The following is a 17,769-nucleotide window of genomic DNA, read 5'->3' as shown; positions in this document are numbered from 1 at the left end:
ATAAGCTCCAAACCTTCTCCTCAAAAAGAGGAGAGGAGGCCTTTAGCCCAGCAGTGGGACATTCACAGGCTGTTACGGTTACGGTTGTGCACTATAATATCTCAAGTGAGATATTATAGTGCGCAGGAGACTGCGCAGCTGGCTAATCTCACTTGAGATTGGCTGCCGTGGCCGAAATTGGTCTAGAGGACATTATAACATATCTATACTTTTTAAAATCATTGGCATATAAGTAGTTACGTGGAATAGTTTTTCATGATAAATAAATATATATTTTAATTAAGAACTATATGTAGAATATAATATAGCAAAGCTATTATCAAATAGCCTGGAATATGTAAATCTGAGGTATGCTTATACTCTACTCTTTTATTTAAAATTGGCTGTGAAGTCGATTATTGTTAATAACTCTCTAGGATTCTACCTTTTTTGTCTTAGTAAAATAATTCAGATGTAAATGCGAAAGATGTTATAGTATTAAAAAAAGATCATCATCAAATATAAGTTTAAAGTTGTAAATCAGCATGTACAGCATTAAGTAGGTCTACTGCTATAAAATACAGGCCAAATAGTTTTTTTAATTATAATTTTTCACTGCAAATTATACTAGTATTCAAATAATGCACTTATTTAATTGCTATCTTTAAAAAACTTAAATATTCGTTGATTTATAATTAAAAATACTACTTATATTATGATGTCATCTATAAATTAACTGTTGTAGTATTTCCACAGAAAATGTTTACATTTTATAGATTCCTTTTTTATAAGGATCCGCTAGATGTCAGTTTTTCATCTGTCGTTGTCGATACACCAACACATTTAATTATTTTAAAATGCTTATCACGAAATACAAATCCTTTTATTATTTGAATGTAATTGGGATATAAATAGCATAATATTTAAACATGGAGATTTTAAATGCTTTATGAAGGTAGGTACTGGTAATTGATTATTTCATATCTTAAGATACATTATTTAAAAATTAGTCAGGAATACCATTACTAATACAAAATTTACCCTTGATGTTATGGATATTTAAGAGATGGTAAAGGGCTTTTTTCGTGCTGTGCGATAAACTTTAATAAAGGTAATCTAATGGAATAAGTATTTAAAATTATGTAGTTAAAAGTAGAATCATTTAAAAAAAATGTAATATGTTTCGAATAACGCGTGATTACTATTTTTAAATTAGCTTTAAGATTTAGATATACTGTGGGACTAAAATTTAAACGTATCCGAGCAAAGGATTTATAAATAAACATTTCTATCTAACCTCATTACCTAACTACTAAAAGTTATTTTTAAGTATGAAATTCTAGCTTTGTGGTAATTTTATAAATAATGTTGCAAAACGGAGACATCTGTATATTTCGCTTCTAGTGCCTTTGTTGATTTCGTTATTGTAGATTTCACAGTCCCATACTGGACAAAGTGACGTGGTTCCACGAGCAGCTATATGCTGAAACTCAAACTAGAAAAACAAAAACAACTATACAATGCGTGCAAAATTGACCCCGACGAGATTATTAATTGTACGTGATCTCCGCAAATGTGTCCGTTAACAAAAATCCGCGATGAATTTTATAATTTTTTTTATTCAAGCACAAGTATGACAAACATTTAGCATGCATTATATTTGCACAAGTATATAATAAGCTACGATATTTAATGTGATTTCTCATATATTTTATTAAATCTTCTATGACCCCTATAAAACTATAATTAAAATATATACTTTACATATAATATAAACAGCTGAATGATATCAATTTAAAATGTAAAATATTGTTATATAAACACTCCCTAGTCTACAAAATATTCATTGCGAATATTAATAAAGATACATCTATAAATTTATTAAGTTGTTAGTTATCTACGATTTAGCTTATTAGACGAAAACTATCTTCCAATCGGGTCTACCTTCACCAAATAAGGAAATAAACATTAAAATAATTAAAATATTAATATCAATTCTTTGATATCATTGAATAAAAATAACCTAAGATATGTCGCTCTTCACATATAGAACGGTACAAGTTTGAAACTAAAAATAAAATCTACTTCACAGTGTCAAAATATACAAGTTATTTTTTGTTTATAGTATGCAGCGAAGAATAAAATGATTTAATAGGTTGTTCTGTTAAATCGCTCGTTATAATCTTCAATTCTTCTTTGTTTTTGTTCATGCGACGATTTCCAGATATTTCCAGTTGATTCGGGCGACGCGAACGTCATCGTCGAGGCCTTTGCACACATTGCTAGCGATATCAGTATCATGTCGGAATGAAAAATCGGAATAAGTATAGTTTAATCGCTAATTAATGAAATTGTTAGATATCAATTATTATAGAACTTCATTCCGACACAATGAAGTAAATATAAAAATGAGACGCCCGCCGAGTACAACAGTGCCAAGATTTAATCAATTTTATCAGAAAATGTTGCCATCTCAATAAAATATTATTGAATTTATTAAAATTGTAACAATTAATTTTGGTATTACAACATTTTCTGTACCCCTTTTCTGGTTTGATTTTTATTTTTAAAACATCTTAGAAAAGGAGTTCAACTCATATTCGATAATGCATCACATTGGGAATATAGTTTTAATATTCGCACAATGAGTTAAAGTATTACAAAAGTAGGATGCATTGTCAAAGAGAGGCTGTCAGTGCACTTGTTCTAGACGCGCGTACGTACCTGGCCCGGGTCGCTCCACTTGAGCGCCGAGGCGGGTTCCTCTTCCGCCGCCCGCCAACAAACAAAACACCTCGTAACAAGTAAGGCACTCGTATATTTCAACTTTGTATAAAATAAATCTTTGGCGTTATACGTCGGCGCGACGCGTCGGCTCGTCGCGTCTCCCGAATCATTTCCACTGGAAATATCGGCGCAGCCATTGCCGGGATCAAGCGGAGTCGTCCTTTGCGTCTTCAGTCTTCTCGGCCTCTTCCGTCCCATTGCGCGATGGACTCGCTTTTGGTTCTTGAACGAAAATATCTTCGGATTTCCTCGCATCCGCGTGTTCGTGATTTGATTTTTCATCAGAGTTTGGCTGCGGTGAGTTAATTTGTGGCGTCGTTATCCCGAAACTTGTGTCTATCGCTTCGTTCGCGTCATATAAATCTGTCGAAGCCTGATTTGTTTCGCTTTCCGCTTCTGGCTCATTTGGTACATCTAAACTGTTTTCTTCCATCTCCTTTTGACTCATTTCTTGTTCATTCTGATCCGACGTCCGATCCGATGATTCTGTTTCGATTTCCGCCGGATCATATTTATCGTTACTTTCAACATCCGGTTCCGGCACTTCATTATTACTTTCACTAGCTCTATTATCTTTTAAATTTTGTTCATCTTGACTAGGATTAATTCTATCATTAACTTCATTGTTCTGTGGTTGGTTACTATCACTAGATGGCTCGATAACTTTTTCCTCTGATACATGTTCTCTTTGCTCGTCACTCTGGGTTGGGCCTTCATCAGCCGCGCCCCATCTAGATTTTCTATCCTTGTCTCTTCTAGGATTTTTTTCAGGTTCTCGTGATTGTCTCGGTCTTTCTTCAAAGTTTCTTCTTCTTTCATTGCGGTCTCTAAACCTATCTTCGTGCTCCCTACTTCTGCGGTCTCGTCTTCTATCATCCCATTCATTTCTTCTATCCCAGTCCCTATCTCTGTCTCCAGTCCAACCTCTATCGTTATACTGATCCCTCTCATCAAATCTCCTATTGCCTCTTTCGTAATATTCCGGAGGACCTTCAAACCTTGGGCCGTCAAAGGATCTATCTCCATCAAAACCGTCATATTGCCTCGGTCCATCAAACGGTGGACGAGAACCATCAAACGGTGGTCGAGGTCCATCAAAGGGTGGTCTCGGCCCGTCGAAAGGTGGCCTGGGTCCGTCAAAGGGAGGCCTTGGGCCATCAAATGGCGGCCGTGATCCTTCGAACGGCGGTCGCGGTCCATCAAATGGAGGTCTCGGTCCATCAAACGGCGGCCTGGGCCCATCAAACGGTCTCGGACCATCAAAAGGCGGTCGAGGTCCATCAAATGGTGGACGGGGACCATCGAACGGTGGTCGATTACCATCAAACGGCATACGATTAAATGGCGGTCTCTCGAAGATATGCGGACCTCCTTCGAAGGGTGGTCTTTCAAATGGTGGTCGGTTGAATGGTGGTCCCATTCCATTAAATCTAAGTCCAAACGGCCCGGGTCCTGGACCTTGAACTTCCATCCAAGGACCTGGAAATTTTCCTTAATTTTAAAACAAATTTAGACAAAATTATGGAGAGTAGTAGATAAAATCATACCTCTCATTGGTTGCCTAGCTGGTGGCCCTCTCATTCTTAATTCTGTAAATTTAAAGATGTAATTTCAATTCGCAATTTTAAAAGTTTAAAAAGAGTCTTTTCGATTAAGACATCGATTTCTCTTTGATATGTATGTAAGGGATCTCAATGATATGTTAAGAATGTTCTTGGTTTTGGAACATTATTGCAAAATGTCTTTATATTGTAATTTATCAACAAAAAATTCTAAAATTTAACGACTTAACGCTGTTATCGAGTATGTAGTGTATATTCTTACCTGGAGCGAAAGGCGGTCGCGGCGTCGGCGATACTCCGACCGCGCCATCTGCGAAATAAATTCATACTATATTTGCCAAAAGTTGTTTGTTAAATGAAAATTTGTTATTATTTTTTTATCAAATAACACGATCTTTTCGATAGTCCTTTCATGTCCAATCAAACTTGAACCTCGTGCTAGAAGTGAATATATGCAGAACAGAGACGTCAAGACTTTTACTGCTTGGCCTATTATTAAATTGAACTATTAGTTGTTACCGGCTATGTAACTCACTGGCATCCAAAGGCACGCCGTCGAGACGTGGCGGGCGCTCCAGCAGCGCAGGCCTCTCCCGCACGTCGGGCTCCGGCGGTGGTTCGTCGGACACGTCCCCGGGCTTTCCATTGGCCATCTCCCACAACCGCTCCTGTAGACTCTTCTCTGGATTTTGGTCGTTTGTTTGGCTACGGGGTGATTTATCTCTACTTATTTCCCTGTTAAAAAATGTTTTCATTTTATTGGGATTGATTACAGCGTTTGACATCCGTTTACACCACTATATCTACACCAATGTTTCGTATTACAAACAAAAATATTCAAAAATCGTTTAAAAAACACAACATGGGTTTTTAAATGTTAGTATTTTTTTATAATCCATGAAACTCGGATTTAAGCTGTTTTGGCCGTCGGGAAATCTAGCGCCGCGCGCACTCCTCCTGCATAAATATTACTTTATTTTATTCGTTCTATAATCCTTTCCATGCTGGATCATTTTTTGATGTAGCCGAGAGACTTTTTATGAGGTAAATTCTGTAGTACAATTGACGAAATATTACGTCCCAACAAAGATGCTTCTTCAGTGCAGAGAGCGTATTATTACGCCTAATTAAACTCTGTCGCCAGACGCGGTTGTTTGTCTTCACCTGACTTACGTACAAGCGTCCTTCTAATAGATCGGTGATATATATAAATAATCTCCCTATTTCATTAAAATAAATTAGGTAACATAAATAGGTAAAATAATTTTATAAGACGTTCATAAGAAAAGCTTTTAAAATTTTCTTTTATTGTCATCACTTTAATTATTACTTTAATGCCTTCTTACACACGATTCCCAAAACCCAAACGAAATACGAATCGCAGGCTGATTAGGTTATAGGGATGGGACAGGAATGCGGCAGAGGAACGGGAGCATGTTCGGAAGAATAAGAGATATTGCGTCAATAAGTTATATGATAACTTTCATGCTTTCATTATGAGCGATATATAATATTTTTCTTAGTAATTAGTGTTATATAAATTATTGAAATAAGAAATTTCAGCTTTTTCATTGAAGTAAACGAAAAATCTGTCCGCAGATTTACTATGCCCTAGAGGGGATGGCTGTTTTAGTTATAAAGTCGTTTGTTGCTTTGTAAGTTTTGGTGTTTATTAAAATTTCATGTAAATGAATTTCTTATCTCTTCTACATAGCAGTTTTTATTATTTTGTTTGTGTATAAATAGTGTAAGTAAATTGCACACCTTTTAAGCATAAAAAGAACCGAAATATATACTAAAATTAAATGACTTATTAATCATAGTAGCCGTACAAACGCGATCAAATCTATTTTACTAGTTTTACTACCGAAACATTTAGAACATTACTTGAAATATGAATCACGAAGATAAAGTATAGCATATACTTATTTATATTCTTTAGTTAATTAATTTAATGCTATTTCGGAAAAAAAGACTGAGCAACCAAAAAAAAATATTATCGTCAACAATGAAATAGCTCACCGGTTGCCGTCCCGGGAGCCGAACCGGTCCCGCTCGCGGTCCCGGTCCCGGTCGCGGCGTTCCCGACCGCGGTCTCTGTCCCGGTCTCTGCGATCGTCCTTTTCCCTGATTGACAAAGTAATTCCGTGTATAACTATTTTTACTTGTTAAATTGATATCGGCCAAGACAAAATTAAAAAAAAAAAATTAACGTTTAACAATTCGTGTAGCATATTATGTTTAATTAATTCACAGTAATGCGAAAGTAACGAAATCAATATAAATTTATTTTTATGACTCTCCCTCAATCTTTAGAAATATGTATATTTAATTATTGATACCTGATTAGGTTTATTTTTCAATTTGAAAATTTATTTATGATTTTTTGCTTTTAATTTGAACCTGAAAGTACTATGTAAACTTGTAATGATATGCATATTAGATATATTTCTATTGTTTTATAAGTTCATTAGTAAATGCTTTGTATGTATGTTGTAAGCGTGCTTTTACAATTAAATAAATGACTGCAATATATTATTTTTGTTTTTAAATTGACCACTTTTTATTTGTATTTAAAATTATTTGCATAGATAAATTGTATTACTTCCAAAATCTTCAATTATAGGAAAATATAAGTACCTAATTATCATCGTGTGAGAAAACTTGTATCATATTACAAATAAAAAGTAAAAAAAAAAAATAAGACTTTCCGCACGTGCGAAAATTAAAAAAAAAATATAAAGAAACAAAAATTCTTCCTTTCATTATATCTTATCTGGATTTTTTAAAGCTATATTGATAGATTGTACGTGTGGTTGTCTTGTGTATATCGGTATACAGGCAAATAGATCATTCGAGAATTGATGGATAGGATTCATGGGTAGATTAGGTGATATGTGGACAATAGATAGTAATGGGAAAGCGTGGCATAAATGGTAGATCAATGCAAATTCATTATTATAGTTTTGTTTATTTAAAGTTAAATTTATTTAATATTCTTTTTTTAAGTATTTACGTATTTATTTAATTGTAATAACATAACGCTATGATGATTTATATGTTTATCGCAAGTGCTATTATAAACTTAGGATTGGCTGAATGTTTCGAACAAATTGCGGTTTATTTTATTAGGAAATAATATATATGAATTTTTATAGATATTTTTTCATTAAGAGTGTATCATTTGAGAATCTTGAATAATAATAATAATTTCAAAACCTTCTCCTCAAAAATAGGAGAGGAGGCCTTTAGCCGAGCAGTGGGACACTCACAGGCTGTTACGGACTACGGATTACGGATTTGAGAATCTCAAAAAATACGATTTTATTTTTCGGATAAACGCCATATTTATCGATCATTCAATTATAAGATAGAAGATCAATTGCGTTTAATTGCGTGTAAAAAAAACCAAGCACGTTTATTGAAACTATTATATCCCTTATATAATAAATTAATAGTCGGTCAGTTAATTAGGGGTTTCTTATTGTTTTGGAAACAATATAATAAATCTTACTAATATTATAAATAAGAAAATGATGTTTATTTGTTACGCTTTCACTTCTTATCTACTTAACCGATCATTTTGAAATTATGTACACATGTTCTGGAGTGCAGAAACTACGCACTAGCGGAAACTAATATATTAAAACAAACGCTCTTTTATTTAATACGAAAGCTTATACAATTAAACAATCGTTTTTAGAAATTTCGTCAGGCACGTATTTTTAAAGTTTACGCCGTGGGAAAATGTTTTTTACGCCTAATTACCGATCTAAGAATATAAAAATTCGATAATGGTAGATCCATTATTTCATCCATTGTAGACATAGACATAGTATATAGCTTATAATACAATACGTGACTATTATATATGGGCTGTATGGGTAACAATACATAGCATAAGCATTATTCTCGTATCTTACCCACGCATCTTATCTAAACAACGATACAATAATATATGCCTTAACTCTTATTGCTATAATTTCAATATAAAAAGGTTGATATTGTAAGCACAAATTCTCAACTAACCTGTCTCTATCCCGTCCTCGGTCTCGATCCCTCCTGTCCCGTTCGCGCGTGTCTCTTCTGTCTCTATCTCTCCTGTCCCGATCTCTATCTCTATCGCGGTCACGCCTTTCCTTCCCATCCCGATCTCGTCTATCGTCTTCCCGTTTTTCGTCTGGGGGAGGTTGTGTCGTGTCAAACGTTGGCTGCTCTTGAGGATTGAATCCAGGCGGCGGTTCCGATGAGTTGAACGTTGGTGGCGGTTTGGACAGCAATGCTTGTAGCTGAAAAAAAAATATCAAAATTATTTAAAAAACAAATACTTTGGAAGGGTTTGGTAGACTAGTTTTTGCATAAGTATATAAAATATCTGTATGATAAATATCTGGGTGGTAGTATGGTGGTGCGAATACCTGGTCCATGGCCAGCGGCTCGTCGTGCTCGTCGGGGTCGAGGTCCATGGCGTCGTCAGGCGCCGCCTGTGGAGTGAAAAATTACGATATTACATTAACATCAGGGCAACGTACCCGTCAACATACTTTCGGGTTTTCTTTTAATACGAAAGTAACTCTCTATTCGAGTCTTTTTTTTATAGTATAGGTAGGTGAATTAGCATATGGGCCACCTGATAGTGAGTGGTCACCAACGCCTATAGACATTGGCATTGTAAGAAATGTTAACCATGCCCTAAATCGCCAATGCGCCACCAACCTTGGGAACTAAGATGTTATGTCCCTTGTGCCTGTAATTACACTGCCTCACTCACCCTTCAACCTGGAACACAACAATACTGAGTACTGTTGTTTTGGGTGGGGGTGTACGTGGAGGTGTGGACCCGACTGTGTCGACAATAGCGTGTGCAGGTGTATACTCACAAATGTGTGCGACAGCGGGGCAGGCGGCACGTGCGTGTGTATACTCACGAATAGGTGTTAAAATAACTTGGCAGTGTGGGCGTGGAGGTGTGTGCCAGGCTGTGTGTAACGACAGTAGCACGTGCGGGTGTGTACTCACAATTGTGTGCGACAGCGGGGCAGGCGGCGCGTGCGTGTGTGTGTGTATACTCACGAATAGGTGTTAAAATAACTTGGCGGTGTGGGCGTGGAGGTCTGTGCCAGGCTGTGTGTAACGACAGTAGCACGTGCGGGTGTGTACTCACAATTGTGTGCGACAGCGGGGCAGGCGGCGCGTGCGTGTGTGTGTATATACTCACGAATAGGTGTTAAAATAACTTGGCGGTGTGGGCGTGGAGGTCTGTGCCAGGCTGTGTGTAACGACAGTAGCACGTGCGGGTGTGTACTCACAATTGTGTGCGACAGCGGGGCAGGCGGCGCGTGCGTGTGTGTGTGTATACTCACGAATAGGTGTTAAAATAACTTGGCAGTGTGGGCGTGGAGGTGTGTGCCAGGCTGTGTGTAACGACAGTAGCACGTGCGGGTGTGTACTCACAATTGTGTGCGACAGCGGGGCAGGCGGCGCGTGCGTGTGTGTGTGTATACTCACGAATAGGTGTTAAAATAACTTGGCGGTGTGGGCGTGGAGGTCTGTGCCAGGCTGTGTGTAACGACAGTAGCACGTGCGGGTGTGTACTCACAATTGTGTGCGACAGCGGGGCAGGCGGCGCGTGCGTGTGTGTGTGTATACTCACGAATAGGTGTTAAAATAACTTGGCGGTGTGGGCGTGGAGGTCTGTGCCAGGCTGTGTGTAACGACAGTAGCACGTGCGGGTGTGTACTCACAATTGTGTGCGACAGCGGGGCAGGCGGCGCGTGCGTGTGTGTGTGTATACTCACGAATAGGTGTTAAAATAACTTGGCGGTGTGGGCGTGGAGGTCTGTGCCAGGCTGTGTGTAACGACAGTAGCACGTGCGGGTGTCTACTCACAATTGTGTGCGACAGCGGGGCAGGCGGCGCGTGCGTGTGTGCGTGCAGTGGCAATACGAGCCCTCCCACGTTCATGCCAACTCCCATCAGACCGCTCAGAAACCCACCCACCATGCCTAAAGGGCAAAAAAATGATATATTTCATTTTACCGATATACATAAAATCGTAATTTTATCATATGTATCATAATTTTCAAAAAAATCAGAACCAATATTTGTACCATGGCGTAGTTTTACCGACCGTTTCGGGTTGTTCGAGAGAAAACCTTCCGCACTACCCTCAAAAATCGGTTAAAACAAACGGTCTGTGAATGGTTTATTTTCATCATTTTACCTTGCATTTACAAAGTAGCCTACATTATTGACCACAGTTCAGTAACTCTGATTCAATTAACATTTCAATTAGAACTATCGTATGTTTAATTAATTTTCTATAACACCATGAAATCTTTACTTTATATACTATATTAAGAAAAAGTCAAGTACCCATGTACATAGTCATATAGATATATAGAAGATAACAACTAAATCTTAATCAACAATGTAAGTATGCACTATGCTAATCACCTGTCTGCGGCGGGAAGCCTAGTAGCGCGCCAGCCGGCGGCAATCCACCCTCTCGCTGAAGCCCTACAGAGGAGAGCGGTTTAGTACTCAGAGTAAAAGCAATCATAATCTTATATATAAATACGGATGTTGGATAATCTGTTTGAGATTAATAGCTTGACTCCGTTAGATCAATTACAATGAAAGTTGATTAAGAGACATGAGTATACACAGACAAGTTTTATATCTTGTTTTAATTCCCCACCAGATAAATGGTCGCATCAATACCATTGCAACATTTTTTTTATCGTAATTTATATGCCTGTGCATGTTATCCATGTTTTAGGCTATCTAATAGTTTAAATTTTATTAAAGAGATTTAAAATATTATTGCGAAAATTTGACAACAGCATTAATGGAGGCAATAACAACTGCGTTTTAATTAAATTTATATCATTTGGTTAGTGTTGGACGCAATTTTTTTTAATTTGTTATGAGAGACTATGTGCTTACCTGGTACCGGCGGCCTGATCGATGGTACTCCCGCCGCTAGCCCCGGAGGAAGGCCACCCGTCATCCTGCGAAAAAAAAGACAATTAGGAAACTTTTGACATATTTTAAAACGTTTTATTCGTCTCCTCAAACTGAGAAAGAAAAACATTGGACTCACTCGTTCGGTCATTTAGCCAGGTTTTATATATAGGCGCTACAAATACTGACTGTCGCAACTTACCCTGGCGGCGGCATTCGCGGCACCGGCATCGGAAGACCGGCCGGCAGCGCGGGCGGCAGGGCCGGTGGCAGGGTTGGCGCAGACATCGGCATGCCGGCCGGCGGCGGCAGACCAGGCGGCAGGCCGGCCAGCATTGCACCCGGTCCGCCTGGCATCATCGCCATGCCATCCGGCAGCGCTTTCGGGATAATCTGCGTGCCAAGAAACGTTAGAGCGTGTGGAGAGCACTCGAATCGAATGAGGGTGGTGCTGATTGCGGCGGGGTACTCACCCGCGGTGGCAACCAAGGCGGCAACGTGTCCTCGTCGACGGCGCCGCCGTCCTCCAGCGCGTCGAGCGACAGCGCGCCCAGCAGCCAGCGCGCGTGCAGCGCCGCCCACGGCAGGTACGCCACGCCCAGCTCGGCTTCCCAGTGGTCCTTCCATTCGCGGCCCTTCACGCCCTTGCCGGCCGCCCACGCCACCTGCAGCGAGCGATCGGCGTTACTATTCATGGCCTTGCAAAGAGTACGGTCGTACCGCGCATGATGCGTGTAATACTCACCGTGATCTCCTTGGAGTGTAGCTTGTGCTTGTTGAGCTTGGCGAGGGCCTTGGCTGCGTCTCGTCGTCGCTCCATGACGACGAAGGCGCACCCGCGCGGCGCGACCACGTCGATCGAGACGACGCCCCCGAAGGCTCCGAACAGGTCCGACAGCTCCTCCTGCGTCGCCAGCTTGGACAGGTGTCCGACCCACAGCGTCGTACTGCACACTGAAAAATATGCAACAGTTCATGATTATACACATAAAACGCTATTTTTGTTCAAAGATAGACCAGTAGAGTTAATTAAACGGCACCGTGCTCCTACAAGAAGAAAAACCAGGTCAAGAAAAGCTGATCACGTAGCGATGCGGAATGGATAGGAGAAACTGGATGCACTAAATTTTATAAATAAAAAGTGAATAGGTATTGTTTTTTATGCCATGTGTATGTGTATATAGTATATAAGATCGTCCAGACCGATTTCGGCTACGGCGGCTAAACTCAAGAGAGATTAGCCAACTGCGCAGATATTATAGTGCATAAGTGTGTGCGCAAACACAGGTTCACTCTCTATTCCCTATCTCTCATAATCCGGTGGGACGGCAATCCGACACGATCGGAAGGAGTTCAAGCGCAGGACCAACGGCTTTACGTGCTTTGCGAGGCATACTACATATTATATTTAGGCATGATACCTAAATATAATATGTAGTAAGATAATGTTTATTTTATTCAAGATTATCAATTCATAATAAGCAAATATATTAAATTACTATGCTTTTAATAAGAAATAAATGTGGCAAATAGTTTTAGGTGCCTTTTTTTTCACGTAGTTTATAGGCGTATAGTATATGAATACTAAACAAGGTCCACAAACTCCTTCGTAACATACTACATAAGAACGAGAAAGTATACTGATTAAAATTCTTAGTAATATTGTTTTTTAATTTAATATTAGATATATCAATATACTATGTAAATTTTTCTTATTTCAGAACTAATTTTATTGACACTGACCACTAAGATTCTCCTTTTTAATAGGCGGGAGGCCTTTCTTCTCTCTTTCCCTTTGTTTTTCTTTTTCCGCCTCTCGTTCCTTGTAACTCTTCTCCCGGTCTCGATCCCTATCCCTGTCTCTGCAATGAACAATTATGCATATTAACTGAATCGCATGCTCAGACATTCATGCAAATTTTTTGTTCATAAAATGAGACTAATGAATCGCACAGACAACGGTGATAAAATGTAGGTGTAGGTGAGTGGGGACGGTACCTGTCGCGGTCGCGGTCGCGCCGTCGCCGCGGGGAGCGGCTGCGGCTGCGGCGGCGCCGGCGCGGCGACTTGGAGCGCGAGCGGTGCCGGCGCCGGGGCGACGGGCTCCTGCGCACACGGGACGGTACAGCGAGCGCGGCCAGGGGGATTCCACATGCATCATCGATCGTTTAGACTTTATCCCGTTTACCATGTGAGTGGGGAGTTAGCGGGAAGGATTTGGTAGACTTTTACGGACCTGCTTGCCGCGAAGCCCGAGGAACGTATTTATTGTTTTTGTTTATTTTGATTAGGTATGAAAGTTTATTTTATTGTCGAATAAGAGGAGGCGAGTCTAATGACAGTTTTTAAGAAGTATGTGCACTTTAATTGAGTCTTACTAAAAGAAACACAATAGACGCAGAGACCGACAGGGAAGAAGCAGAAAATTCAAGGCTGATAGCTCTTAAAATAATAGATTTGCTTCGATATTTCAGACTGTTTCGATTGTTTTATTTTTATTTTAGAAGCAATATAACGTAAATATGAGATAGAGAGAGACAGACTATAGTTCTTATCTGTTCTATGAAAGTATTTATACAGAAGGATAGTGCTGGTTCATACATTTTTAATTTATAAATGAGTATTAGGCAATAACCTTAAACGTAAACCAATCTGATAACTGTAGGTAAGGTGAATGTTCTAATGGTGTGTGAAACAGGCATTTATTATGAAAATTTGACGCAGACGAAACCGTGCGAAGGTTACAGCAAGCAATTAATTTAAAATAATCATCTAAAATGTATTAACTGATCTTTACCTGGAGTCATTAGCATCTGGTATTTCAATAACTTGTGGACCCGTTTCGACAAACTCTATATCGGATTCATTGGCCATGTCATCTTTTGATTCGTTTTGTTTCTGCTGTTCAGGTTGAGGATTCTAAAACATAGTTTGTATTTTATATTTTTTCTTACATAAGTTATTATTCGATTTTATAAAAATCAATTATCTTACTAAAAATGGAAGATTTTGGTTTTGATTTTGTTGCAATTGCATATCTGACATCATTGGCATTAAATTCTGAAACAAAACGTAAGTAACTAAAACAGACTGTGGATTAAATGGTAGATAATATTATAAATAACAACAAAAAAAACAATTGAGTATTTTTCTATTATAATTTTATAAAAAATGTTATAGCAATTGTTTTATAACATGCAGACACTTTGATATAAAACACTTTATACAAAGATATTCAAAATCTTAAGAGTTAGTTTAGTCACAACACACTCAAATACCTTCTAAATATAATATTAAAATACACTTCCAAATATTTTTTTTTTTTTTATAATCTAAAACAGATAACTTACAGGTATTTGCATTCCAGTCATTAGTTGCATCTGTGCTTGTAAACTTTGCAATTGTCTCATTATTTCTGGGTTTGTTAATATACTGAAACAAATCAATTTATAATAAAATTATTATTACTTTATAATCATATAAGTATATAATAAGTTAAGCAAGTAATAATTTGGATAGCTTAATACAAAATGAGTATGTAATGTGATAATACAAATTAACTTTGTAATCCACTTTGTTTACAAAGTATTAAAATGTAAGGTCTTTTTATTTTATAACTATAATAAAAATAAATAGTATTTTCTATGTAATTCAATCAATTGGCATCTCAAAAGTTTAGTAAAGTGTAATATGTGGCTCCTTGCTCCCAAATGTTATTCTTGTGCAGACAGAGAATCTGTTTACTCCTATAGATTTAATATTAAAAGTCAAGGTATTGTTTATGTTTAAAATTAATTATTGTATTACTAGTTTTACAATTATTTTAAAAAGTTGCCATTAACTATATAATGGAGTTATTACACTCTAGTGCATTAGATATGAGTAGATTTATCTAAATGTTCTTTTTATATTAATATAAATTTATAACATATATACCTGCCGAGGGCATCTGTGGGGTTATTATGAGTATTTTGGGAAGTGTGAGTGGTGTGCGTGGAGTGTGTGCTGTGCGTAGAATGAGCTGGATGAGGGTTGTGCTGCGGAGGAGGCTCTGATGTTTGTTCATCTTCACTCTCATATTCAAAGTCATTGAGCAATTTACGGTTAAACTTCGCCGGGGGCGGATTGGACGAGTCATCCTGGAACTGAGAAGGAAATACTATAAATATTGATATTAGAAGTGTTCATTATTTTTGACCAGCTTAAAAAAGGAAGAGGTCTCAATTCATTACTATAAATTTATTATATGTTTAAGCAAAACTTTTGTTTCAGAACTGATTTTTCTATTGGGGTTTAGTTTCAGTTCATTAATAAGCTTTAACTTTAATCATACATTTAGGCTAATATTTGAATTCTTTGTATTAGTGTTTATACTAATCATAAAAGATACAAAAGTAAATTTACCGCATCACCCATGGGAGAAGATGTGTGTGGTGAATCTTGACGAGGCATAGGTGACATTTTGCTGTCTGATGTATTGTGAGTTACATTTAAACTACTTCCTGTAAAATACAAAAGTAGCACTTTAACAACATAGTCTTTGAATTGAAATTTCCATGTTTTATTTCATACTACATACAACTGAATACAAGATCAGTTTTGATTTGACTGCAGTCATATAATACAGCAAAGTATACAAAGATAAGATAAAAAGTGCATTTTGCATGATTTTTGGAGTCATGTATGTGTTATCATTTTTACTTTTGTTATATATTTAAAAAAATTGTCTTTGACTTAAAACTAATATTAAATTATTGATAAATGTTGTATATACCATTGGCAGTGTTATTTTGTTGCTGCATAATTTCCAAGTGGAGTGGATGGTTGGGATCAGCCATATCTAGCAATGGTTGGATCACTTCTGGGCTGAATACATTGTTCTTTTGCCACAGATTTAAAACTCTTATTATATTACGCTGAAAAATGTAAAGAAGGATTTGACAGAAGACGTTTTTTAAAATTATTACATTTACAGATTAAAAATACTAAGAAAATTATTTAGTAATTGTATAGATTATTAATAATTAAATATTGAAGTGAATGTACTATTTAATTGTAGGAATTATTTTGGAGTTATAATGAATTTGGCTAATAAAAATGTAGTCTGCCAGTTCCAAAATATAAACAGCATTTAAAAGATTATAATTATGTTGTTCTAGATAAACAGAAAAACAATAAATGAGTGCAAAAGGTTATTGTTTACTTTTAAATTCTTTATTCTTAGACCAAGATTTTTGTTATATGTTTACAATCTCTAATTTTTCGTGAAAAACAAGAATTATTAACGTAAGTTTTATCATAGATATAACTTGAAGAGGATCAGGGTATAACCTAAAAGTAACTTTATATAATATACCTTATCATCATCAGGACATCTGAAGAGGTTGGCAAAAGTTTGTTGCATGTTTTTAGCAAACCTTGGCGCGAACACATCCTTGTCCTGTCCGAATTGGTGTCTGGACTGCCTTACTATAGAATCTATCACGTATAAACCAGGCACTTTGTATTCTGGTTTGCACTTTTGTATGAATTTTTCCACACTATGTACAACATGTTTATAGAATTTTATGGCCTTTATAGCACCTCTCGTTATAGCACTCATCTTCGCCTTAGAAATAGGAGGCCTGTTTTCGTACAACCCGGATAACTGAAAGTTAAACATTAGTTAGTACGATGCCACGGTTAACATAAACCGATACAATTATTTAACGGAAATACCTCCGCGTTGAACGATTTTACTTCCAGCATATCCATTTTGTTAATTACTTTACTAAAGCTTAAATACTAACAGACTACACTATTAAAAATAATTATTTGCGTTAAGAAAATCATCTTCGTGAGAGCAGATCAACATGCTCAGAATTACAAAATGGCGTGCTTGTAAAAGGGTTGCCAGTTCCCACTTGCTAGTTGCCAACTTGCCACTTGCATGAACTTAGTCTAGTGCACAGAACATTTATACTAGTCTAGTGTCCGATACATGAATTTAATTGCTTTAAAATTATTGTCAACAAGTGCTCAAGCTGAAAAAATATTGTCATTTAGAGAATTCGGAAATTGTTGTTTTATTTTATCAAAAATAAATATTTTGTAATTTGAAGCTATCTTTTGTGATTTTAGTAATAAGCGGAAAATTAATTAACTTGGATTTTGGAAATAAAAAAATAATATTATTAATCATCAGATTTTGTAATTGTCCACAAATTTAAATGGCAAAAAAGAATGTGACTTTAAATTAAAAAAATAATAAAATTTCATTTATTATAAATTTACTTTATAAACATTTAATTTACTCCTATGATATTGAAAGTAAAATAACATAGGAGTAAAAAAATGGTGAAAAACACTTAGTTGGTTACACTGATTTAGGTCATAGCCAAATGAATTAGTTTAATTTTTTATTCATTACTTACATTTACCATAGAGGAAGAAAGTATTATGTTTTTGCACTTCATACAATCATAGATAAACGGTT

General features: G+C 36.9%; 1 protein-coding gene across 3 annotated transcripts; it reads right to left on the bottom strand.

Annotated features, from left to right (window-relative positions):
* Nucleotides 1-1,586: 1,586 nt before the first annotated feature.
* On the bottom strand, nt 1,587-17,180 carry LOC126772305 (SR-related and CTD-associated factor 4). 3 transcript variants are annotated; one of them, XM_050492599.1, is made up of 23 exons: nt 17,013-17,179; nt 16,651-16,941; nt 16,069-16,210; nt 15,699-15,796; nt 15,231-15,439; nt 14,645-14,726; nt 14,289-14,354; nt 14,092-14,213; nt 13,293-13,400; nt 13,038-13,156; nt 12,040-12,248; nt 11,768-11,959; nt 11,497-11,687; nt 11,277-11,341; nt 10,785-10,847; nt 10,218-10,333; nt 8,747-8,812; nt 8,358-8,617; nt 6,351-6,455; nt 4,864-5,063; nt 4,591-4,638; nt 4,314-4,355; nt 1,587-4,245 (listed from the first exon to the last, which is right to left on the bottom strand). In XM_050492599.1, the coding sequence occupies exons 1-23, from the start codon at nt 17,046-17,048 to the stop codon at nt 2,912-2,914; spliced, it is 4,164 nt and encodes a 1,387-aa protein (XP_050348556.1). In that variant the 5' UTR covers nt 17,049-17,179; the 3' UTR covers nt 1,587-2,911. The 3 variants fall into 3 exon arrangements, with proteins under 3 accessions (XP_050348556.1, XP_050348557.1, XP_050348558.1); XM_050492600.1 differs by lacking the exon at nt 6,351-6,455 and having other exon boundaries at nt 17,013-17,180; XM_050492601.1 differs by lacking the exon at nt 13,293-13,400.
* Between the last annotated feature and the right edge of the window lie 589 nt (nt 17,181-17,769).

This window comes from Nymphalis io, chromosome 12, assembly GCF_905147045.1.
Source record: "Nymphalis io chromosome 12, ilAglIoxx1.1, whole genome shotgun sequence".
In the NCBI taxonomy this organism is placed as follows: domain Eukaryota; kingdom Metazoa; phylum Arthropoda; class Insecta; order Lepidoptera; family Nymphalidae; genus Nymphalis; species Nymphalis io.
The sequence above is the reverse complement of the archived record's forward strand: the minus strand, read 5'-3'. Positions and strand labels throughout refer to the sequence as shown.

Excerpts from the sequence above, each read along its gene's own strand:
- LOC126772305 (XM_050492599.1), bottom strand. The coding sequence starts at position 17,048 with ATGGATATGCTGGAAGTAAAATCGTTCAACGCGGAG. Across the intron at positions 10,334-10,784 it reads AGGCTTCCCGCCGCAGACAG|GCATGGTGGGTGGGTTTCTG; the intron begins GTGATTAGCATA and ends TTTGCCCTTTAG. Across the intron at positions 8,813-10,217 it reads CCCCGCTGTCGCACACAATT|GCGGCGCCTGACGACGCCAT; the intron begins GTGAGTAGACAC and ends TTCACTCCACAG.